At 50.5% G+C, this 26,524-nt stretch overlaps 1 protein-coding gene across 4 annotated transcripts in view; it reads left to right on the forward strand.

Moving 5' to 3' along the window:
- Nucleotides 1-26,524, forward strand: part of fam189a1 (family with sequence similarity 189 member A1) — a 66,772-nt gene that overhangs the window by 1,039 nt on the left and 39,209 nt on the right. The window contains exons 1-2 of one of the 4 annotated variants that reach the window (XM_038784097.1): nt 15,406-15,467; nt 25,577-25,633. Coding sequence is in view for 1 of the 4 variants with exons in the window: in XM_038784094.1 (XP_038640022.1) it covers nt 25,577-25,633 (57 nt within the window). In the remaining 3 variants the exon portion in view is untranslated. Of the gene's footprint in view, nt 1-15,405; nt 15,468-15,490; nt 15,523-23,458; nt 23,610-25,576; nt 25,634-26,524 lie in introns of those variants that run through there. The other 3 variants (XM_038784095.1, XM_038784096.1, XM_038784094.1) reach the window with 3 other exon arrangements.

Genomic DNA, 26,524 nt, shown 5'->3' on the forward strand with positions numbered 1-26,524 from the left:
GAGACCTGGTTAATGACACCCGGGTAACCCAATTAGTGTAAACTGGTCAGTGAGGCCCAGCTAATGAGACTTGGATAACCTGGTTAGTGACTGGTAAAGTCAGCAGAGTCAGTTAACTACTTGGTTAGTATCTTGTTATCTGGTTAGTGTTTGGTTATCTGGTTAGTGACAGGGCAGCTTAAAAAGGCAAATGGAAAGTTAGCGTTTATTGCAAAAGGATTGGAGTATAAAAGTAGAGAAGCGATGTTGTAATTGTATAGGGTGTTGGTGAGACCACATCTGGAGTATTGTGTCCAGTTTTGGTCTCCTTATTTGAGGAAGGATGTGGTGACATTGGAGGCAGTTCAGAGGAGGTTCACCAGATTGATTCCGGGGAGGAAAGGGTTGACGTATGAGGAGAGATTAAACAGTTTGGGCTTATACTCGCTGGAGTTTAGAAGGATGAGACGGGATCTGATCAAGGTTTATAAAATAATAAAAGGGATTGATAAAGTAAACGTAGACCAAATGTTCCCCCTTGTGGGGCAATCTAGAATGAGTGGTCACGGATATAGGTTGAGAGGCGGTAGATTTAGAACTGAGATGTGGAGGAACTGCTTCTCGCAGAGGGGGGTGAATTTGTGGAACTCGCTGCCCCCATAGTGCGGTGGAATTTAAATCATCAAATGGTTTCAAAAAGGAGATAGATGTATTTCTGATTTTAAAAAACAAGTCAAAGGGATATGGGGAATAGGTGGGGAGGTGGATTTGAGATCAGGAAGCGATCAGCTAAGATCTGATTGAATGGCAGAGCAGGCTCGAGGGGCTGAATTGCCTAAGGCTGGGTTGGTGGGTAAATTATCATGGTTAGCCAGGTGAGTAACCCACTTACAAAGGGGCATCTGTGGATAAATGAGTGGGCAAAACTATGGCAGATGGAGTTTGACTTGGGGAAAGTCTGAGATCATCTCTGGATCTAGGAAAGTCACTTTGGAATATTTTCCAAACCAGTCACCCATTGTGCTGGCTCTGTGAGACAGCTCTCATACTTCAGCTGTCACAAGGTTCTGCTGAGTGTAGCAGTATCTGTGGAGAGAAATAGAGTTAATGTTCTGAGTCCAAATGACCTTTCTACAGAACTGCAATTAGAAATGTGATGAATTATATTGTAGGAGAGGGGAGCAGGAAGTGGGACAGAATAGAAGAACATCGGTAGATTGGGGCAAAGGTGTCATGGACAGGAGGGAATGTTAATTATGCCATTCAGGGATGAAGAGTGCTCAAAGTAGCAAAAGGTAAGAGCAAAACTGAACAAGGAACAGGTGAACGTGTGCCAGAGGGTCGGGGTGATGTCGGGACAAGCCAAGGGAACTGAAAAACAAAAATCTTCAAAAGGGACGGTCAAGATGGAGGAGAATGTTAAAATCTAAAGTTGTTGAACTGAATGTTGAGCTCGGAAGGCTGTAACATGCCTAATCTGAAAATGAAGTGGTGTTCTTCCAGTTTGTGTTGAGCATCACTGTAGAGCAGACATGTGGAAAAGGCCTTAATGCTCCTGTGCTCCTTTGTCAATCTTTCCTTTGCCCCAACTTATCCCTGTTCTTCTATTCTGCCCACCTCTTCCACCCACCTCTCTGACTGTATAATTCATCACATTTTGACTATTTTTGTAGAAGGGTCATTGAACGTATGTTAACATTGGAGAGACTTTCCAGGAAGGTGGCTGCCTCTTTTTTTATTTCTGTCCTCAATCCATATGGCCTCATTTTTAAAAAACTAATTTTTGGGGTGTGGGTGTCGCTAACTAGGCCAACATTTATAGTCTATCACTAATTACCCTTGAGAATAATTGAATAGAATTTTCAATGGTAGTAGAGTAGTATTATCATTGGACTAGTAATCCAGAGAATTAGAATAATGCTCTAGGGACCCAGGTTCAAATCCCACCACGGCAGATGTTGACATTTGAAATCAATAAAATCTGGAATTAAAAGACTAACGATGACCATGTAACCCAGTCAATTGTTGTAATGGGCGGCATGGTAGTACAGTGATTAGCACTGTTGCTTCACAGTGCCAGGGTCCCAGGCTCGATTCCCGGCTGGGTCACTGTGTGGAGTTTGCACGTTCTCCCTGTGTCTGCGTGGGTTTCTTCCGGGTGCTCTGGTTTTCTCCCACAATCCAAAGATGTGCAGGTTTGGTGGATTGGTTATGATGAAAAATTGCCCCTTAGTGTCCAGGGATGTGCAGGTTAGGTGGGGTTGTGGGGTAGAGAGGTCAATGCGCCTGAGTGGGGTGCTCTTTCAGAGGCTCGGTGCAGACTTGATTGGCCAAATAGCCTCCTTCTGCACTGTAAAAATTCTAAGATTCTATTCAATGATTCGCAAGGGCAGTAGCGATAGACTATAAATGTTGGCCTAGTTAGCGACACCCACACCCCAAAAATTAGTTTTTTTAAAATTAGGCCATATGGATTGAGCACAGAAATAAAAAAGAGGCTGCCACCTTGCTGGAAAGACCCCTAAATAGTGAGAGGGAGTTCGACGAGCAATAACAATAGTTGAAGACTTCGACAACCTTTTTTGAAAAATTTAGAGTAGCCAATTCATTCTTTCCAATTAAGGGGCAATTTAGCGTCGCCAATCCACCTACCCTGCACATCTTTGGGTTGTGGGGGTGAAACCCACGCAGACACGGGGAGAATGTGCAAACTCAACACGAATAGTGACCCAGAGCCGGGATCGAACCTGGGACCTCAGCGCCGTGAGGCAGCAGGGCTAACCGCTCCGCCACTGTGCTGTCCTGACTTCGACAACGCTAATACCAATCGGGATACGAACAGCGAAAGGCACAGGGCACAAAATTCTTGAACTGCATTCAAGAGAGCATTTAGTCGTAGATAATTAATCTGGGCAAGTGGATGAAGTAGCAACGGGAGACCATTTTGGAAATAGTGATCATATTACAGTTAGATTTAGCATCATTATGGAAAAGCAAAAATAGAGAACAGGAGTAAAAATTCTAAATTAAGTGAAGACGAGTTTTACAAAGCTGAGAGGTGAAATGGCGAAAGTGGACTGGATACAGCTGCGAAAGTGGAAAATCATGTCCAATCAGAGGGAGGCATCAAACGCGAGATTCTCCAGGCACAGTTTAGACCTGTTACCACAAAGAAACAGAGCGATGCCACCACATCCCGAGCTTCCTGGTTATCCAAAAGCATTGCGGGCAAGATAAAAACCTTTTCACCCAGAGGTGGTAGATGCCTGAATTATTCAAAAGGTACCTGGATCTACACCAGAACGCTGAAACCTGCCAGGCGACAGAGCAGGTGTTGGGAAATTGAATTAAAATGGGTGGCTAGCTTTGTTTCCCTATTTTTGTTTTGGCCAGCACAGATGCGATGGGCTCAATGGACTCATTTTATGCTATAATGTTTCTATGGTTTTGATGTGCCTGGTGAATGTGTTTTAGTTGAAATAAGCCCCTTGAAAACATTACTCATGTAAAAGTTGACCTTGTAACCTTTTGCCTAAAAATGGGTCTCAGAAATATGACTGAGTATATTGGGTATATGGGAAATTGGCAGCAGCAATAAGTGAACTTACATTTCATTAATGAAACACAGAAGGTTCTGAGGGGGGTTAACAGAGTAGATTGTATGAGAATGTTTCCATTCCTGGAAGAACCTAGAAATCAGGTACAGTTTCAGAATAAGGGCGTGCTCAGTTATGATGCAGGTGAGGATGACTTTCTTCTCTGAGGTTCATGAATTTTTGGAATTCTCTGTCCCAGAGTAGTCCAGAGTAGTGTGGAGGCTGGATCATTGAATATATTCAAGGCTGAATTAAGACATTTGTGAACTCTGGGGGCATCAACGGTTATGGGGAACAGGTGGGAAAGTGGATTTGAAGCCAAGATCAGATCAGTCCTGATATTATTGAATATTGATTTATCCCTTTAAAAAAGAGCTGGATTAATATCGGGCCAGGTGAGCATGTGCAAAGTATAGATATCATAGACAGTTCACCTAGCACAGTGCTGGAGCAATGCTGGGCCTGTCCTTTGGAAATCGCTGAGCCAATTGTTCGGTGATTTCAGTTTTCCAGGATAATATTAGGGAGTCAGAGAGAAATGTCACAGATTTATCTTGGATTTCAATGTTCTCCTGAAAAATCAAACAGTTTTTCTCTTGCTTTAAGTCAATCAAAGGACACGTGAAAGAATAATGATTCATGCATTAGGATCAAGATGGTCAATTTGTGTCAGCAAAGATGTCGTGTCTCTCTTTGCATTTCACAATGTTAGAGGATTCCTGATTCCCTGCCAAAGACCAAAGTTTACATCTCCAAGAAGTCAGACCACAGGCTAATTGAGAATTCTCTTTAACATGTTTGTATTTTCGCGCACACCCAGATCAAAGACGGGAAGCATCTAAAGATTTTGCTCCTTGATTAAGGGGGAATTGTTTGTCCCCAGATTTGGTTCATGGGAGATTGGGCTATTTATGGAAACTGCTTATTGCTTTGGAGGAGTGGTAGAGCATTCTTGACACAAGACAGACATTTGACATTTTGAATTAGAATTATAAATCAATTAGCGTTATGGTGATATTTGATGCTGTTTATCTGAACATTTTTACGAGAACCAGATGCTGTAAATTTCCACTGGTTAATCAAAGTTGTTACAGAGCAAATTACATTTTGAATATGTCTTCAAGGTTGCAAATTTGCCATAATTCATACACTTCAAATTTCACTGCAAAGTTCCAAAATAAATTAAATACATTACACACTGAAAGAGATTGTCTTATTCAATTGAAATGAACAGAAAAGAACCCTGCGTAACATGCGCAGTAAGTTATCACGTCTTTTGTTCATTGTCAGTGAAGGTTTCCCTCTCTTCCACCCCCACCCCTGTGGCCAAGGCAAAGCAAATGCAGTTAGCTTTAAATGTAATAAATTACTGGTAAACCATCTGCTATTATAATTCATGATGGAATCCAAAGATAATTGGAGCGATGAATTGTTTAAATATTTGCTGAGTAACAAAGTCTGAATGACAGGTTGTGTCAGCCATGATTTGATAGTGGCTCTCCCACTTCGCAGTCAAAAGGTCGTGGGTTCAAGTCATTCTACAGAGACCTAAAAACAAAAATCTAGGCTACGACTCCAGTGCAATATTGCAGTGTCAGAGGGTCAGGACTGAGGGAGTGTCAGAGGGTCAGTACTGAGGGAGTGCCGCACTGTCAGAGGGTCAGTACTGAGGGAGTGCTGCACTGTCAGAGGGTCAGTACTGAGGGAGTGCCGCACTGTCAGAGGGTCAGTACTGAGGGAGTGCTGCACTGTCAGAGGGTCAGTACTGAGGGAGTGCTGCACTGTCAGAGGGTCAGTACTGAGGGAGTGCCGCACTGTCAGAGGGTCAGTACTGAGGGAGTGCTGCACTGTCAGAGGGTCAGTACTGAGGGAGTGCCGCACTGTCAGAGGGTCAGTACTGAGGGAGTGCTGCACTGTCAGAGGGTCAGTACTGAGGGAGTGCTGCACTGTCAGAGGGTCAGTACTGAGGGAGTGCTGCACTGTCAGAGGGTCAGTACTGAGGGAGTGCTGCAATGTCAGAGGGTCAGTACTGAGGGAGTGTCAGAGGGTCAGTACTGAGGGAGTGTCAGAGGGTCAGTACTGAGGGAGTGCCACACTGTCAGAGGGTCAGGACTGAGGGAGTGTCAGAGGGTCAGTACTGAGGGAGTGCCACACTGTCAGAGGGTCAGGACTGAGGGAGTGTCAGAGGGTCAGTACTGAGGGAGTGCCGCACTGTCAGAGGGTCAGTACTGAGGCAGTGCTGCACTGTCAGAGGGTCAGTACTGAGGGAGTGTCAGAGGGTCAGTACTGAGCGAGTGCCACACTGTCAGAGGGTCAGGACTGAGGGAGTGTCAGAGGGTCAGTACTGAGGGAGTGTCAGAGGGTCAGTACTGAGGGAGTGCCACACTGTCAGAGGGTCAGGACTGAGGGAGTGTCAGAGGGTCAGTACTGAGGGAGTGCCACACTGTCAGAGGGTCAGTACTGAGGGAGTGCCGCACTGTCAGAGGGTCAGTACTGAGGGAGTGCCGCACTGTCAGAGGGTCAGTACTGAGGGAGTGCCGCACTATCAGAGGGTCAGTACTGAGGGAGTGCCGCACTGTCAGAGGGTCAGTACTGAGGGAGTGCTGCACTGTCAGAGGGTCAGTACTGAGGGAGTGCCGCACTGTCAGAGGGTCAGTACTGAGGGAGCTCTGCACTGTCAGAGGGTCAGTACTGAGGGAGTGCTGCACTGTCAGAGGGTCAGTACTGAGTGAGTGCTGCACTGTCAGAGGGTCAGTACTGAGTGAGTGCTGCACTGTCAGAGGGTCAGTACTTAGGGAATGCCGCACTGTCAGAGGGTCAGTACTGAGGGAATGCCGCACTGTCAGAGGGTCAGTACTGAGGGAGTGCCGCACTGTCAGAGGGTCAGTACTGAGGGAGTGCCGCACTGTCAGAGGGTCAGTACTGAGGGAGTGCCGCACTGTCAGAGGGTCAGTACTGAGGGAGTGCCGCACTGTCAGAGGGTCAGTACTGAGGGAGTGCCGCACTGTCGGAGGGTCAGTACTGAGGGAGTGCCGCACTGTCAGAGGGTCAGTACTGAGGGAGTGCTGCACTGTCAGAGGGTCAGTACTGAGGGAGCGCCGCACTGTCAGAGGGTCAGTACTGAGGGAGTGCCGCACTGTCAGAGGGTCAGTACTGAGGGAGTGCCGCACTGTCAGAGGGTCAGTACTGAGGGAGTGCCGCACTGTCAGAGGGTCAGTACTGAGGGAGTGCTGCACTGTCAGAGGGTCAGTACTGAGGGAGTGCTGCACTGTCAGAGGGTCAGTACTGAGGGGATGCTGCACTGTCAGAGGGTCAGTACTGAGGGAGTGCTGCACTGTCAGAGGGTCAGTACTGAGGGAGTGCCGCACTGTCAGAGGGTCAGTACTGAGGGAGTGCCGCACTGTCAGAGGGTCAGTGCTGAGGGAGTGCTGAACTGTCAGAGGGTCAGTACTGAGGGAGTGCCGCACTGTCAGAGGGTCAGTACTGAGGGAGTGCTGCACTGTCAGAGGGTCAGTACTGAGGGAGTGCTGCACTGTCAGAGGGTCAGTACTGAGGGAATGCTGCACTGTCAGAGGGTCAGTACTGAGGGAGTGCTGCACTGTCAGAGGGTCAGTACTGAGGGAGTGCCGCACTGTCAGAGGGTCAGTACTGAGGGAGTGCTGCACTGTCAGAGGGTTAGTACTGAGGGAGTGCCGCACTGTCAGAGGGTCAGTACTGAGGGAGTGCCGCACTGTCAGAGGGTCAGTACTGAGGGAGTGCCGCACTGTCAGAGGGTCAGTGCTGAGGGAGTGCCGCACTGTCAGAGGGTCAGTACTGAGGGAGTGCGGCACTGTCAGAGGGTCAGTACTGAGGGAGTGCCGCACTGTCAGAGGGTCAGTACTGAGGGAGTGCCGCACTGTCAGAGGGTCAGTGCTGAGGGAGTGCCGCACTGTCAGAGGGTCAGTACTGAGGGAGTGCCGCACTGTCAGAGGTGCCACTTTTCAGAAAAGACATTAACTGATGTCCCATCTGCTCCCACTGGTGGTGTCTAAAGTCCCATGGCAGTAAATTGAAGAAATGCAGGGGAATTCGCTGTGTCCTGCGATGATATTGTTGTTTATTTGATTGCTGTTTGGGGGAAGTAGCTCTGTGGAAATTGGCTGCTGTTTGCTCCCCTACAGCACATCATAAATACTTGAATATGAAAGTGCTGTGGGTCAGCTGAGATCACGACAGGCGCTCAGTGAAATTAATTCTTTTGAGTGTGAATATATCTGTCATCGACAGCACTCATGGATTTTAATGATTGTCCTGAATAATGTTCTCCCCAGAATTTCTTTAAAGTTTATGGACGAGTAAAATTCATCTTATGTCTCCTACAAATGTGAACAATAACCGTCAGGTCAGTCGCTGTATACACAGGGACAGCGCTGGTATGGGCAGGTCAGTCGCTGTATACACAGGACAGCGCTGTGTGGGCAGGTCAGTCGCTGTATACACAGGGACAGCGCTGGTAGGGGCAGGTCAGTCGCTGTATACACAGGGACAGAGCTGGTATGGGCAGGTCAGTCGCTGTATACACAGGGACAGCGCTGTGTGGGCAGGTCAGTCGCTGTATACACAGGGACAGCGCTGGTATGGGCAGGTCAGTCGCTGTATACACAGGGACAGAGCTGGTATGGGCAGGTCAGTCGCTGTATACACAGGGGACAGAGCTGGTATGGGCAGGTCAGTCGCTGTATACACAGGGACAGAGCTGTGTGGGCAGGTCAGTCGCTGTATACACAGGGACAGCGCTGGTATGGGCAGGTCAGTCGCTGTATACACAGGACAGCGCTGTGTGGGCAGGTCAGTCGCTGTATACACAGGGACAGCGCTGGTATGGGCAGGTCAGTCGCTGTATACACAGGGACAGAGCTGTGTGGGCAGGTCAGTCGCTGTATACACAGGGACAGAGCTGGTATGGGCAGGTCAGTCGCTGTATACACAGGGACAGAGCTGGTATGGGCAGGTCAGTCGCTGTATACACAGGGACAGAGCTGGTATGGGCAGGTCAGTCGCTGTATACACAGGGACAGAGCTGGTATGGGCAGGTCAGTCGCTATATACACAGGGACAGTGCTGGTATGGGCAGGTCAGTCGCTATATACACAGGGACAGAGCTGGTATGGGCAGGTCAGTCGCGATATACACAGGGACAGAGCTGGTATGGGCAGGTCAGTCGCTGTATACACAGGGACAGAGCTGGTATGGGCAGGTCAGTCGCTATATACACAGGGACAGTGCTGGTATGGGCAGGTCAGTCGCTGTATACACACGGACAGCGCTGGTATGGGCAGGTCAGCCGCTGTATACACAGGGACAGCGCTGGTATGGGCAGGTCAGTCGCTGTATACACAGGGACAGAGCTGGTATGGGCAGGTCAGTCGCTGTATACACAGGACAGAGCTGGTATGGGCAGGTCAGTCGCTGTATACACAGGGACAGAGCTGGTATGGGCAGGTCAGTCGCTATATACACAGGGACAGAGCTGGTATGGGCAGGTCAGTCGCTGTATACACAGGGACAGAGCTGGTATGGGCAGGTCAGTCGCTATATACACAGGGACAGAGCTGGTATGGGCAGGTCAGTCGCTGTATACACAGGGACAGAGCTGGTATGGGCAGGTCAGTCGCTATATACACAGGGACAGAGCTGGTATGGGCAGGTCAGTCGCTGTATACACACGGACAGCGCTGGTATGGGCAGGTCAGCCGCTGTATACACAGGGACAGCGCTGGTATGGGCAGGTCAGTCGCTGTATACACAGGGACAGAGCTGGTATGGGCAGGTCAGTCACTATATACACAGGACAGCGCTGGTATGGGCAGGTCAGTCGCTGTATACACAGGACAGAGCTGGTATGGGCAGGTCAGTCGCTGTATACACAGGGACAGAGCTGGTATGGGCAGGTCAGTCACTATATACACAGGACAGAGCTGGTATGGGCAGGTCAGTCGCTGTATACACAGGACAGAGCTGGTATGGGCAGGTCAGTCGCTGTATACACAGGGACAGAGCTGGTATGGGCAGGTCAGTCGCTGTATACACACGGACAGAGCTGGTATGGGCAGGTCAGTCGCTGTATACACAGGGACAGAGCTGGTATGGGCAGGTCAGTCGCTGTATACACAGGGACAGAGCTGGTATGGGCAGGTCAGTCGCTGTATACACACGGTCAGAGCTGGTAGGGGCAGGTCAGTCGCTATATACACACGGTCAGAGGTGGTATGGGCAGGTCAGTCGCTGTATACACAGGGACAGAGCTGGTATGGGCAGGTCAGTCGCTGTATACACAGGGACAGAGCTGGTATGGGCAGGTCAGTCGCTGTATACACAGGGACAGCGCTGGTATGGGCAGGTCAGTCGCTGTATACACAGGACAGAGCTGGTATGGGCAGGTCAGTCACTATATACACAGGACAGCGCTGGTATGGGCAGGTCAGTCGCTGTATACACAGGACAGAGCTGGTATGGGCAGGTCAGTCGCTGTATACACAGGGACAGAGCTGGTATGGGCAGGTCAGTCACTATATACACAGGACAGAGCTGGTATGGGCAGGTCAGTCGCTGTATACACAGGACAGAGCTGGTATGGGCAGGTCAGTCGCTGTATACACAGGGACAGAGCTGGTATGGGCAGGTCAGTCGCTGTATACACACGGACAGAGCTGGTATGGGCAGGTCAGTCGCTGTATACACAGGGACAGAGCTGGTATGGGCAGGTCAGTCGCTGTATACACAGGGACAGAGCTGGTATGGGCAGGTCAGTCGCTGTATACACACGGTCAGAGCTGGTAGGGGCAGGTCAGTCGCTATATACACACGGTCAGAGGTGGTATGGGCAGGTCAGTCGCTGTATACACAGGACAGCGCTGGTATGGGCAGGTCAGTCGCTGTATACACAGGACAGAGTTGGTATGGGCAGGTCAGTCGCTGTATACACAGGGACAGAGCTGGTATGGGCAGGCCAGTCGCTGTATACACAGGGACAGCGCTGGTATGGGCAGGTCAGTCGCTGTATACACAGGGACAGCGCTGGTAGGGGCAGGTCAGTCGCTGTATACACAGGACAGCGCTGGTATGGGCAGGTCAGTCGCTGTATACACAGGACAGCGCTGGTATGGGCAGGTCAGTCGCTGTATACACAGGGACAGAGCTGGTAGGGGCAGGTCAGTCGCTGTATACACAGGGACAGAGCTGGTATGGGCAGGTCAGTCGCTGTATACACAGGGACAGAGCTGGTATGGGCAGGTCAGTCGCTGTATACACAGGGACAGAGCTGGTATGGGCAGGTCAGTCGCTGTATACACAGGGACAGAGCTGGTATGGGCAGGTCAGTCGCTGTATACACAGGACAGCGCTGGTATGGGCAGGTCAGTCGCTGTATACACAGGGACAGAGCTGGTATGGGCAGGTCAGTCGCTGTATACACAGGGACAGCGCTGGTATGGGCAGGTCAGTCGCTGTATACACAGGGACAGAGCTGGTATGGGCAGGTCAGTCGCTGTATACACAGGGACAGCGCTGTGTGGGCAGGTCAGTCACTGTATACACAGGACAGAGCTGGTATGGGCAGGTCAGTCGCTGTATACACAGGACAGAGCTGGTAGGGGCAGGTCAGTCGCTGTATACACAGGGACAGAGCTGGTATGGGCAGGTCAGTCGCTGTATACACAGGGACAGCGCTGGTATGGGCAGGTCAGTCGCTGTATACACAGGGACAGAGCTGGTAGGGGCAGGTCAGTCGCTGTATACACAGGGACAGAGCTGGTATGGGCAGGTAAGTCGCTGTATACACAGGACAGCGCTGGTATGGGCAGGTCAGTCGCTATATACACAGGACAGCGCTGGTATGGGCAGGTCAGTCGCTGTATACACAGGACAGCGCTGGTATGGGCAGGTCAGTCGCTGTATACACAGGGACAGAGCTGGTATGGGCAGGTCAGTCGCTGTATACACAGGGACAGAGCTGGTATGGGCAGGTCAGTCGCTGTATACACAGGGACAGAGCTGGTATGGGCAGGTCAGTCGCTGTATACACAGGACAGCGCTGGTATGGGCAGGTCAGTCGCTGTATACACAGGGACAGCGCTGGTATGGGCAGGTCAGTCGCTGTATACACAGGGACAGAGCTGGTATGGGCAGGTCAGTCGCTGTATACACAGGACAGCGCTGGTATGGGCAGGTCAGTCGCTGTATACACAGGGACAGCGCTGGTATGGGCAGGTCAGTCGCTATATACACAGGACAGAGCTGGTAGGGGCAGGTCAGTCGCTGTATACACAGGGACAGCGCTGGTATGGGCAGGTCAGCCGCTGTATACACAGGACAGAGCTGGTATGGGCAGGTCAGTCACTGTATACACAGGGACAGCGCTGGTATGGGCAGGTCAGTCGCTGTATACACAGGGACAGCGCTGGTATGGGCAGGTCAGTCGCTGTATACACAGGGACAGAGCTGGTATGGGCAGGTCAGTCGCTGTATACACAGGGACAGAGCTGGTATGGGCAGGTCAGTCGCTGTATACACAGGGACAGCGCTGTGTGGGCAGGTCAGTCGCTGTATACACAGGGACAGAGCTGGTATGGGCAGGTCAGTCGCTGTATACACACGGACAGAGCTGGTATGGGCAGGTCAGTCGCTGTATACACAGGGACAGCGCTGGTATGGGCAGGTCAGTCGCTATATACACACGGACAGCGCTGGTAGGGGCAGGTCAGTCGCTGTATACACAGGACAGCGCTGGTATGGGCAGGTCAGTCGCTGTATACACAGGGACAGAGCTGGTATGGGCAGGTCAGTTGCTGTATACACACGGACAGCGCTGGTATGGGCAGGTCAGTCGCTGTATACACAGGGACAGAGCTGGTATGGGCAGGTCAGTCGCTGTATACACAGGGACAGAGCTGGTATGGGCAGGTCAGTTGCTGTATACACACGGACAGCGCTGGTATGGGCAGGTCAGTCGCTGTATACACAGGGACAGAGCTGGTATGGGCAGGTCAGTTGCTGTATACACACGGACAGCGCTGGTAGGGGCAGGTCAGTCGCTATATACACACGGACAGCGCTGGTAGGGGCAGGTCAGTCGCTGTATACACAGGGACAGAGCTGGTAGGGGCAGGTCAGTCGCTATATACACAGGGACAGCGCTGGTATGGGCAGGTCAGTCGCTATATACACACGGACAGCGCTGGTAGGGGCAGGTCAGTCGCTGTATACACAGGGACAGAGCTGGTATGGGCAGGTCAGTCGCTGTATACACAGGGACAGAGCTGGTATGGGCAGGTCAGTCGCTGTATACACAGGGACAGAGCTGGTATGGGCAGGTCAGTCGCTGTATACACAGGGACAGAGCTGGTATGGGCAGGTCAGTCGCTATATACACAGGGACAGAGCTGGTATGGGCAGGTCAGTCGCTATATTCACAGGACAGAGCTGGTATGGGCAGGTCAGTCGCTATATACACAGGGACAGAGCTGGTATGGGCAGGTCAGTCGCTATATACACAGAGACAGCGCTGGTATGGGCAGGTCAGTCGCTGTATACACACGGTCAGAGCTGGTAGGGGCAGGTCAGTCGCTGTATACACAGGGACAGCGCTGGTATGGGCAGGTCAGTCGCTATATACACAGGACAGCGCTGGAATGGGCAGGTCAGTCGCTGTATACACAGGGACAGAGCTGGTATGGGCAGGTCAGTCGCTGTATACACAGGGACAGCGCTGGTATGGGCAGGTCAGTCGCTGTATACACAGGGACAGCGCTGGTATGGGCAGGTCAGTCGCTGTATACACAGGGACAGAGCTGGTATGGGCAGGTCAGTCGCTGTATACACAGGGACAGCGCTGGTATGGGCAGGTCAGTCGCTGTATACACAGGGACAGCGCTGGTATGGGCAGGTCAGTTGCTATATACACAGGGATAGCGCTGTGTGGGTCCAAACATTTTACTGTATGGCACTAAGATACTGCATTGGTGAGGGCAGGTCAATGCAAAATTGAAGTCCATGGGAAAAGGGATAGTGACAGTGTGGATATGGAGTTAAGTAGGAGACAGCAAGCAGAGTTGAGGTGAGTGGTTGTTTGTCAGTCTGGAAGGAACTAGACAGTGGTGTCCCCTAGGAGTCGGTATTCAGGTTGCAACACATCTAAATAACAAACATCTCAGAGTGTATAATTTCAGGGTTTGCCGATGAGACGGATTTTGGAACATTTGAAAACAGGAGAATAGTAACAGAACCAAGAGGATGTAGTGACTGGTGAAGTAGACAGATACATACATATACATGTCATTGCAAATGAATGGAGTGAAATGATTCATTGTGGACGGATGAATTGCCACATTCCCTTTTGTTCCTGTGTGTGTATGTGCGTGTCTGGAAGTGTGTGAGTGTGAGAACGTATATTTATGTGATTGAATGGGTTTAATGGAAGTGTCTGGGTTTAGAATGAGAGTAAATATGAGTCCCCATGTGGGGAAAAAAATAGTTAGCAAATGTCTCCATGAGACTGAGGATAAAGATTAGGAGAAATGTCTTCTCAGAGGCTAGAGGAAAGAACAAAGAAAGGTACAGCACAGGACCAGGCCCTTTGGCCCTCCAAGCCTGCACTGACCATGCTGCCCGTCTAAACTAAAATCTTCTACACTTCCGGGGTCCGTATCCCTCTATTCCCATCCTAGTCATGTATTTGTCAAGATGCCCCTTAAATGTCACTATCGTCCCTGCTTCCACCACCTCCTCTGGCAGCGAGTTCCAGGCACCCACTACCCTCTGTGTAAAGAACTTGCCTCGTACACCTCCTCTAAACCTTGCCCCTCGCACCTTAAACCTATGCCCCCTAGTAATTGACCCCCCTACCCTGGGGAAAAGTCTCTGACTATCCACTCTGTCTATGCCCCTCATAATTTTGTGGACCTCTATCAGGTCGCCCCTCAACCTCCTTCGTTCCAGTGAAAACAAACTGAGTTTATTCAACGTCCCCTCATAGCTAATGCCTCAATGAATGTAAGCATGCCGTATGCCTTCTTGACTACCTGTGTTGCCTCTTTCAATGACCTGTGGACCTGTACACCTAGATCTCTCTGACTGTCAATACTCTTGAGGGTTCTACCATTCACTGTATATTCCCTACCTGTATTCGACCTTCCAAAATGCATTACCTCACATTTGTCCGGATTAAACTCCATCTGCCATCTCTCCGCCCAAGTCTCCAAACGATCTAAATCCTGCTGTATCCTCTGACAGTCCTCATCGCTATCCACTATTCCACCAACCTTTGTGTCGTCTGCAAACTTACTAATCAGACCAGATACATTTTCCTCCAAATCATTTATATAGACTACGAACAGCAAAGGTCCCAGCACTGATCCCTGCGGAACACCACTGGTCACAGCCCTCCAATCAGAAAAGGAGCATGGAATGCATTATCAAAGGGAGTAATTTAACAGAAAATTAGATCAATATTTGAAACAGGTATTTGGTGACCAATCAAGGCACTGCAAATAGTTTTGGATTATTCCAGCAGACACAGTGAGCCCTTCTCTCACGCCATCCCCGACCTCGAGATGTGCCAAAGTGCTGGGCAGCCAATGGAGTAGTTTTGAAGAGTAGTCACTTTAGTGATGTAGGGATTCACGCCCGAGTAACAACTCGGGTAACACTTCTCATTTTATCCGAGTGGATCTTTTGTTCCTTGCTGAAATATTTTTGAAGATTCTGTGGTTTGTTATCAGCGAGTTAATTCACTCCTTTGCGATTTATTCCTCTGGCACAGACAGGACGTTAACTGAATGGTACTGTGGGCTGAGTGATTCAAGCTCTAATCCATCAGAGGCTGATAATACAAATCCCTCCTGGTTCTGATGAAAGGTCATGAACTTGAACCATTAACTCTGTTTCTCCCTTCACAGATTCTGTCTGACTCGTTGAGTATTTACAATATTTTCTGTCTTTATTTTGAATTACCAGCATCCACCATATTTTTTTTTTGTTCTTTGAAGACTGATTTTCTGCTGACCTTCACAACATGATCCAGTTCAAACTGACATCACGTTTACCGAAAGTTAGCGGTAATCTCTGACCTTTATTTCTCAATTTCTCAATTTAGGAATGACTGACCCAGCTCCTTGCAGTCTCTCCATCCAAAGCATTTAGTTGAATCTCCTCCACATTGCTCCCCTGGGGAAGAATATCGCATCTCACTTTGAATGTTGACTATTTTTGTTATGTCCGTGTATCCCAGCTGGTGTGAAGTGGAATGTTTAACTCCCCCCTAATCCTTCCTCCATCTGCTTTTCATTTGCCTATTGCATTTATTTCTCTGCCCCCTTTTCAATACTATTGATACTTGTTTTGACCCCCTACCCCACCTTTAGATGCCCCTGAAGATGGGCAGCAAGCTCTTCCACTAACGTACTGCCTGACTGATCAGTGCTGGTGTAAGAACACAGGAGGTACCTGCTTGATCTCGCTCAGGGAGGGTTGTCCTAGGCTTGGGTTGATGTCTTTAACAGTCAGGACTGTGTATTGTGCCCCTATGAAGCAATGCAAACTAATGTAATACCTGGGTATGTGCCAATTTGAATGTTCATATGAGCAGAGAAAATACTGGAGGAACTGAGGGACTAAAATCTGACAGGCCCCCAGAAATGACCAACATCCTAGAGTTCTGAAAGAGATGTTTCAGAAATAGTGGATGCTTTGGTTATGATTTTCCACAATTCCCCAGATTCGGTACAGTGCCAGCAGATTGGAAGATAACAAATGTACAATCGCTAATCAAGAAGGAGGGAGAGAAAACAGGGGGGGGGGGGTACTACAGTCTTGTAAGATGGATGAAGGGGTGCCAGTAGCTGTAGTATACCTGGGTTCGCAAAAGGCACAAAAGTTTATACATAAGAATGAGAATGAATAGAGGATTGGTTAATGGACAGGAAGCAGAGAATACGGATAAAACTCATTTTTAAGCTGACAGGCTGTGACTATGGAGTGTCACAATGGTCAATGCTGGGGACTCCGTTATCTACTATCTATAGGAATGACTGACAAAGAGACAGAGTAATGTGTCTAAGTCTGTTGATGCCACAAAGCTAGGTGGGATTGTAAACTGTGAGGAGGCAACAGAGTGGCTGCAAAGAAATGTAGACAGATTAAGTAAGTGGGCAGTAAGATGGCAGATGGAGTGTAATGCAGGGTAGTGTGAAGTTATTCACTTTGGACATGAGAAAAAAAGCAGAATATTTTTTAAAATTCATGAAACTAAATGTTGTTGTTCAAAGATATTTGGGGACAGAAAGTTAGTATACAAGTACAGCGAGCAATTAGGAAATTACAAAGGGGTAATTTCAGTGCAAGAATAAAGAAGTCTTTCTACAATTGTACGTGGCTTTGGTTAAACAACACCTGGAATACTGTGCACCGTTTTGGCCTCCATATTTAAGGAAGGATATCCTTGCGTTGGAGGCAAGCAGTGAAGACTCAATAGATTGGTCCCTGGGATATGGAGATTGATGTAGGATGAGTAAATTGGGCCAATACTCTGGAATTTAGAAGAATGTGAGACCATTTCATTAAAACCTTCAAAGGAGCTTGACAATAGACACAGATGTTTCCCTTGGCTGGAGAATCTTGAAAAAAGGGGGAACGGTTTCAGGATAAGGGATGGACATTGAAATAAAGATAGTTTTTTTCATTCAGAGTTATGAATCAGTGGGTTATGGATGCTCCATTGTTGAATATATATAAAGCTGGGATTGATAGATTTTTCATCTCTCAGGGACTCATGGAATCGAGGAATAGGTGGACTGGGTGGGAAAGTGCAGTTGAAGCAAAATCAACCATAATCCTATTGAACTGTGTACGCTTGACACGTACTCTGGTCAGGTCCTGATCCTATTACTTTGTTTTTATGTCACAGTTTTTCCCACATCGGACTGTGTTCATCCTTGTCCCAGTGAGAGCTCCAGAAGGAGATGCTGAGATGGTGCTACTACCTAACTGTGCACTGTTCTCCTCTTCAATATGCTTGCCTCTGATTTGTCCACCTCCCATTTATGCCAGGAATTAGATTTAGTTTGGCCCATTAGCTGCCCATTCAATTAGATTGTCCTACCACACGCTGCTCTGAGCTCTGAAGCAGCAAGCTGGCAGGACACGGTGTGAGTGCCCATCGCTAAATGATTCACATAAATGCAGCATCAGATGGATAGCTGGAGAGAAGGGACAATGATTGGCTGATTTATGCAGTTTAATGGTTCATGAGAAAGGAAAGGCCTGACGTTGGTGCTCTTCAGTTATATTTAAATTTGGAACAAATCCAAACACTCAGCTGAATTTAGATTTTTTTTCTCACTGCTTACCTCCAATTTAATTTAAGGTACAATCTAACGATTAATATCAGAACCAGGCGGGGTGGCCGAGGGGACAGGATGATTGAGGGGGGGGATGAGGGAGGAGCTGGTCAGTGAGGGAGGAACAGAGTGACCTGACTGAACAATCATGTTTTATAAATATAAACACAAGAAAGATTAGGAAATGAGAAATGACTTGTTTTGAAGAAAGAAACAGGATTGTTGTGAAACTGCCCTTCAAATTCACCCAGACTGTTTCCTTGTCTCCAATTCACAGCTTTAATATAAAGTTATTATTTGATTTGTAAATCAATCGCTCCTGCATGTTACAAAATCAAACAGACAGCAGATTAAAACATAGCCCCCTACAACTGCAGGAAATAAATTGCCAAACCACATTCCTCTGGAAGAAAAGACTATGGGCGCGATCTAACGGGGATGTTTCCAAATGTGGTAGCGAGGGGGAAATGCCGCCTGCTTCCCGCTGGCTGATCTGGCGAGGTCACGACCTACTGCAACAATTGCTTATTCTTGTCTGACACTAAAGTAAAACGCGAAAGGTGATCAATCTGTGGTTTACAAGGGAAATTAGAGATAGTCTTCGATCCAAGGAAGAAGCGTACAAATTGGCCAAGAAAAACAACAGGTCTGAGGATAGGGAGCTTAGAATTCCGTAAAGAAGGACCAAGGGATTGATTAAGAAGGGGGAAATAGAGTATGTGAGTAAGCTTGCAGCGAACATAAAAACTGACTGTAAAAGTTTCTATAGGTATGGGAAGAGAAAAAGATTGGTGAAGACAAATGTCAGGACCAGAGGAATGTATAATAGGGACAAATAAATGGCTGAGCAACTAAACACATACTTTAGTTCTATTTTCACAAATGAGGACACAAATCAGATACCAGAAATGTTGAGAAATGCAGGATTTAGTGAGGGAGGAACTGAAGGAGATCAATAATAGTAGAGAAATAGCAGTGGGATATGGATGGGATTGATGCTGATAAATCCCCAGGGCATAATAATCTACATCACAGAGTATTTAAGGAAGTGGCTCTCAGAATAGTGGATGATTCCAGGATTCTATACACTCTGGAGCAGATTGGAGGGTGGCTAATGTAACTCTGCTATTTATAAGGGAGGTAGGGAGAAAACAGGGAATTATAGACCAGTCAGCCTGATGTCGGGAGTGGGGCAAATTCTTGAATCCATTATCAAAGATTTTATAGCAGAGCATCTCGAAAATAGTGGCAGGATCGGATTTATGAAGGGGAAATTATACTTGACAAATCTACCGGAATTCTTTGGGGATGTAACTAGTAGAGTTGATGAGGGGCGAGCCAGTGGATGTGGTATATTTGGACTTTCAAAAGACTCTTGACAGAGTCCCCCATAAGAGATTGAGGTTATGAGTATACACAATCCAGGGTGTGAGCTATCAGACCCGCAGAGCAAACCCCAGACAGCATGCAGCCCTGCCACCAAGGACACCTCCATCATGATTCAGAAACACCAACCTGGCCAGACTGTTGTCAGCTCGGTGAGTGTAACCAGGGGGACCCCACCCAGTGCTGCAAGGAGCTCAGCAACCATCAGCCCCCTGGCACTGGCCCCCTGGCACTGGCCCAACCTGTTACCCTGGCCGTCCCGCTCCCCCGATGACCCTGTGGTTGGCAGCGCAACACCACCACCATCCCTCTCTGGGAGCATCGACACCATAATGCAGACAATGCAGAGCCGCTGGTGCCCTGGGCCTGATTGCCCAATTTCCAAGAGGGTTACTCACCTCCTCCGCAGCAGCCATCTCGCCAGCTTCACGCTTTTAAACATGGCACAGTGGTTAACGCTGCTGTTTCACAGCGCCAGGGGCCCGGGTTAACACTGCTGTCTCACAGTGCCAGGGACCCGGGTTAACGCTGCTGCCTCACAGTGCCAGGGACCCGGGTTAACGCTGCTGTCTCACAGTGCCAGGGACCCGGGTTAACACTGCTGTCTCACAGTGCCAGGGACCCGGGTTAACGCTGCTGTCTCACAGCGCTAGGGACCCAGGTTAACACTGCTGTCTCACAGTGCCATGGACCCGGATTAACACTGCTGCCTCACAGCGCCAGGGACCCAGAAAAACACTGCTGTCTCAGTGCCAGGGTCCCGGGTTAGCACTGCTGTCTCAGTGCCAGGGTCCCGGGTTAACACTGCTGTCTCACAGTGCCAGGGACCCAGAAAAACACTGCTGTCTCAGTGCCAGGGACCCGGGTTAGCACTGCTGTCTCAGTGCCAGGGACCCGGGTTAACACTGCTGTCTCACAGTGCCAGGGACCCGGGTTAACACTGCTGTCTCACAGTGCCAGGGTCCCGGGTTAGCACTGCTGTCTCACAGTGCCAGGGTCCCGGGTTAGCACTGCTGTCTCACAGAGCCAGGGACCCGGGTTAACACTGCTGCCTCACAGTGCCAGGGACCCGGGTTAACACTGCTGTCTCACAGTGCCAGGGACCCGGGTTAACACTGCTGTCTCACAGTGCCAGGGACCGGGTTAACACTGCTGCCTCACAGTGCCAGGGACCCGGGTTAACACTGCTGTCTCACAGTGCCAGGGACCGGGTTAACACTGCTGTCTCACAGTGCCAGGGACCTGGGTTAACACTGCTGCCTCACAGTGCCAGGGACCCGGGTTAACACTGCTGCCTCACAGTGCCAGGGACCCGGGTTAACACTGCTGTCTCAGTGCCAGGGACCCGGGTTAACACTGCTGCCTCACAGTGCCAGGGACCCGGGTTAACACTGCTGTCTCACAGTGCCAGGGACCCGGGTTAACACTGCTGTCTCACAGTGCCAGGGACCCGGGTTAACACTGCTGCCTCACAGTGCCAGGGACCCGGGTTAACACTGCTGCCTCACAGTACCAGGGACGCGGGTTAGCACTGCTGCCTCACAGTACCAGGGACCCGGGTTAACACTGCTGTCTCACAGTGCCAGGAACCCGGGTTAGCACTGCTGCCTCACAGTGCCAGGGACCCGGGCTAACACTGCTGCCTCATAGAGCCAGGGACCCGGGGTTAACACTGCTGCCTCACAGTGCCAGGGACCCGGGTTAACACTGCTGCCTCACAGTGCCAGGGACCCGGGTTAACACTGCTGCCTCACAGTGCCAGGGATCCGGGTTAACACTGCTGTCTCACAGTGCCAGGGACCCGGGTTAACACTGCTGCCTCACAGTGCCAGGGACCCGGGTTAACACTGCTGTCTCACAGTACCAGGGACCCGGGTTAACACTGCTGCCTCACAGTGCCAGGGACCCGGGTTAACACTGCTGCCTCACAGTGCCAGGGACCCGGGTTAACACTGCTGCCTCACAGTGCCAGGGACCCGGGTTAACACTGCTGTCTCACAGTGCCAGGGACCCAGGTTAACACTGCTGCCTCACAGTGCCAGGGCCCCGGGTTAACACTGCTGTCTCACAGCGCCAGGGACCCGGGTTAACACTGCTGTCTCACAGTGCCAGGGACCCGGGTTACACTGCTGCCTCACAGTGCCAGGGACCCGGGTTAACACTGCTGCCTCACAGTGCCAGGGACCCGGGTTAACACTGCTGTCTCACAGTGCCAGGGACCCGGGTTAACACTGCTGTCTCACAGTGCCAGGGACCCGGGTTAACACTGCTGTCTCACAGTGCCAGGGACCCGGGTTAACACTGCTGCCTCACAGTGCCAGGGACCCGGGTTAACACTGCTGACTCACAGTGCCAGGGACCCGGGTTAACACTGCTGTCTCACAGTGCCAGGGTCCCGGGTTACCACTGCTGTCTCACAGTGCCAGGGACCCGGGTTAACACTGCTGTCTCACAGTGCCAGGGACCCGGGTTAACACAACTGCCTCACAGCGCCAGGGACCCGGGTTAACACTGCTGTCTCACAGTGCCAGGGACCCGGGTTAACACTGCTGTCTCACAGTGCCAGGGACCCGGGTTAACACTGCTGTCTCACAGTGCCAGGGACCCGGGTTAACACTGCTGCCTCACAGTGCCAGGGACCCGGGTTAGCACTGCTGTCTCACAGCGCCAGGGACCCGGGTTAACACTGCTGTCTCACAGTGCCAGGGACCCGGGTTAACACTGCTGGCTCACAGTGCCAGGGACCCGGGTTAACACTGCTGTCTCACAGTGCCAGGGACCTGGGTGAACACTGCTGTCTCACAGTGCCAGGGACCCGGGTTAACACTGCTGTCTCACAGTGCCAGGGACCCGGGTTAACACTGCTGCCTCACAGTGCCAGGGACCCGGGTTAGCACTGCTGTCTCACAGCGCCAGGGACCCGGGTTAACACTGCTGCCTCACAGTGCCAGGGACCCGGGTTAGCACTGCTGTCTCACAGCGCCAGGGACCCGGGTTAACACTGCTGTCTCATAGTGCCAGGGACCCGGGTTAACACTGCTGTCTCACAGTGCCAGGGACCCGGGTTAACACTGCTGACTCACAGTGCCAGGGATCCCGGTTAACACTGCTGCCTCACAGCGCCAGGGACCCGGGTTAACACTGCTGTCTCACAGTGCCAGGGACCCGGGTTAACACTGCTGTCTCACAGTGCCAGGGACCCGGGTTAACACTGCTGACTCACAGTGCCAGGGATCCCGGTTAACACTGCTGTCTCACAGTGCCAGGGACCCGGGTTAACACTGCTGTCTCATAGTGCCAGGGACCCGGGTTAACACTGCTGACTCACAGTGCCAGGGATCCCGGTTAACACTGCTGACTCACAGTGCCAGGGATCCCGGTTAACACTGCTGACTCACAGAGCCAGGGTCCCGGGTTAACACTGCTGTCTCACAGTGCCAGGGACCCAGGTTAACACTGCTGTCTCACAGTGCCAGGGACCCGGGTTAACACTGCTGTCTCACAGTGCCAGGGATCCCGGTTAACACTGCTGTCTCATAGTGCCAGGGACCCGGGTTAACACTGCTGTCTCACAGTGCCAGGGACCCGTGTTAACACTGCTGTCTCACAGTGCCAGGGACCCGGGTTAGCACTGCTGTCTCACAGTGCCAGGGACCCGGGTTAACACTGCTGCCTCACAGTGCCAGGGACCCGGGTTAGCACTGCTGTCTCACAGTGCCAGGGACCCGGGTTAGCACTGCTGTCTCACAGCGCCAGGGACCCGGGTTAACACTGCTGCCTCACAGTGCCAGGGACCCGGGTTAACACTGCTGCCTCACAGTGCCAGGGATCCCGGTTAACACTGCTGACTCACTGTTCCATCGTTTATATTTAAAAGGCGGTCACGGTTGTTCTGCGGTTGCTCCGCGACATCCCGACACCCATCTGTGGGTCAGGACCTGCATTTTGAAAACCCCTGAACGAAGCCTCTTTCCCCCCCCCCTCCCCCCCCCCCCCCCCCCCCCCCCCCCCCCCCATTCAAACCAGGGGCGTTGCTGGTGGAATTTCTCCAGAAGTCTTATGTTTGAACATGTTGGCCATTCCCCCGAGCTTGGCAGCAACCTCTCTCAAACGTCCACCATCAATGAGTAGATTCACCATTAGATCAGCTGTGATACTTCAACCTTCTACAAAGCACAGCAGCAAACGTTTAACAACCAAGATCTCCACAAACCAACAAACGTCCTGGTGTCATCATCCAGCCTTCGTACTGACCGTGTAATCAGGTTTATTTGAGGTGATACTAAATAGTCTTGCATCTCTTCACAGAAATCTCACGGCGACCTCCTTATCCCTGCAGGTGTAACCTGACCTCTCATGGCCCCAGCTGTGGATATAATCATGTTGTTGGTTCATTCCAGGTTTTATCCTTGGTTTTAAAGGAATGCCAGAGATAGTACATGCTGCAAATAGATAACCTGCTGTTTGGACAAAACGATAATGAGTGTGTTCCTGTTTATTTCTTGAATTTCCAGGATTAATTTACATCGAATTTACAGTGCAGAAGGAGGCCATTCGGCCCATCGAGTCTGCACCGGCTCCTGGAAAGAGCACCCTACCCAAGGTCAACACCTCCACCCTATCCCCATAACCCAGTAACCCCACCCAACACTAAGGGCAATTTTGGACACCAAGGGCAATTTATCCTGTCCAATCCACCTAACCTGCACATCTTTGGACTGTGGGAGGAAACTGGAGCACCCGGAGGAAACCCACGCACACACGGGGAGGATGTGCAGACTCCGCACAGACAGTGACCCAAGCCGGAATCGAACCTGGGACCCTGGAGCTGTGAAGCAATTGTGCTATCCACAATGCTACTGTGCTGCCCTTTTTGTTCCGACAATGGGTACAGATTACAAGCCAAGAAATATCATTCTATAACCGGGAATGCACCATCATGTGAAAGTAATGTGGGCCATTTAGCCAAAGGTTGATCCTGCTGTTTCCCCTGTGGCGCACCCTGGTGTGTTGGATGAATTTAAGGAGCATGTAGCTTTGATGTTGGGGATTCCACCTTAATTCCAGAGGCAAGGAGGGAGCGGCAGTCGCACAACATGAATTGGATCCTTAACATAGAAGCAAAACTGCAAGGTGACATGGTGGCGCAGTGGTTAGCACTGCTGCCTCACTGCACTGAGGTCCCAGGTTCGATCCCGGCCCTGGGTCACTGTCCGTGTGGAGTTTGCACATTCTCCCCGTGTCTGCGTGGGCTTCACCCCCACAACCCAAAGATGTGAGGGCAGGTGGATTGGCCACACTAAATTGGTGCTTAATTAGAAAAAATTAATTGGGTACACTAAATTTTTTTTTTTTTAATTTACAGAAGGAAATCTGCCGTCCTTACCTGGTCTGGCTTACATCTGACTCCAGACCGACAGCAATGTCATTGCCTCTTAACTGCCCCCTTTAGGGCAATTAGGGATGGGCAATAAATCCTGGCACAGCCTGCGTCGCCAAGTCCCATGAATCAATTAACAGGGAGGAGTGAATCAACTGGGTCCTGGTAACTAGCTGTGTAACATAATTGGGGTTGGTTGCAGATATGCTGCCTGCTGACATTCTGAGCCTCACACATTGAGTTTGATCCCTGCACTATGTCAAGTTGCGAAGAAATTGAAAGATTACAATCTTCCTCGGCTTCCCCAGCTAGGGAGGGAAAATTCCTGATCTCTACCCAGTGACTCCAGCAGAGACGGTGACCCTATCAGTGATCTGATGAGGGTAACAGTTGGACACAGCCACAGTGCACTTTCATCATTGGTCAAGTAGCTTGAGAATACACCATGCCCGGATTCACAGTTTGAGTTTGGCCACTGGAGGTTACTCAACCACAGGAGAGGGACGAGAATCTGTTCTGATTGAAATAGTTTGAAAGGATTTTTAAAAAGTTGAATGCATGGTCATCCTGTGACAGTCAGCATTAAGGATTTGTGCGTTTAGTGAGAGATCCGTCATTGGTGATGCATTGCACGACCCTGATCATCCCCTGAATGAATGAGCAGGAGTGATAATAGGCTGCGTGCGTTATATTGGGATGAAGTGTCTCCTGAACCATTCATTGCTGTTGGGTGCAGGAGCTGCTTCTGCTGTTCATGGTGTCAGACCCAGTGTGGAGATAGGGGAGCACAACATTGACCTGCACATAACTACTGACATAACTACTGACATAACTACTGAGAGCTCTTGTGTGTTTTTCTGCAGGTTCTGCTCTCTGGGCTAATTGGTATTGTTTCCTGGAAAAGACCCATCTCCCTCGTGGTAAGAATCAACAACAACACCAGTGTCCACAAGGGCAGCAAGCAGGATGTATCTGATCATATCAGTGTGTAAAGGGAATGTGCACAGTGATGTCACTCCAGACACACTGCCTCCCCCCTCCAAACTGACCGCGCCCTCCCCAATTGCATGCTGTAACCCCCTCCCACATACTGCTCCCATTCACTAGCATCCCTGCTACCCCATACTGCTCCCATTCACTAGCATCCCTGCTACCCCATACTGCTCCCATTCACTAGCATCCCTGCTACCCCACACTGCTCGCATTCACTAGCATCCCTGCTACCCCACACTGCTCCCATTCACTAGCATCCCTGCTACCCCATACTGCTCCCATTCACTAGCATCCCTGATACCCCACACTGCTCCCATTCACTAGCTTCCCTGCTACCCCACACTGCTCCCATTCACTAGCAACCCCCTCCCCCATACTGCTCCCATTCACTAGCATCCCTGCTACCCCACACTGCTCCCATTCACTAGCATCCCTGCTACCCCACACTGCTCCCATTCACTAGCATCCCTGCTACCCCATACTGCTCCCATTCACTAGCATCCCTGCTACCCCATACTGCTCCCATTCACTAGCATCCCTGCTACCCCATACTGCTCCCATTCACTAGCATCCCTGCTACCCCACACTGCTCCCATTCACTAGCATCCCTGCTACCCCACACTGCTCCCATTCACTAGCATCCCTGCTACCCCACACTGCTCCCATTCACTAGCATCCCTGCTACCCCATACTGCTCCCATTCACTAGCATCCCCCTCCCCCACACTGCTCCCATTCACTAGCATCCCTGCTACCCCACACTGCTCCCATTCACTAGCATCCCTGCTACCCCATACTGCTCCCATTCACTAGCATCCC

Source organism: Scyliorhinus canicula, chromosome 24 (assembly GCF_902713615.1).
Source record: "Scyliorhinus canicula chromosome 24, sScyCan1.1, whole genome shotgun sequence".
In the NCBI taxonomy this organism is placed as follows: domain Eukaryota; kingdom Metazoa; phylum Chordata; class Chondrichthyes; order Carcharhiniformes; family Scyliorhinidae; genus Scyliorhinus; species Scyliorhinus canicula.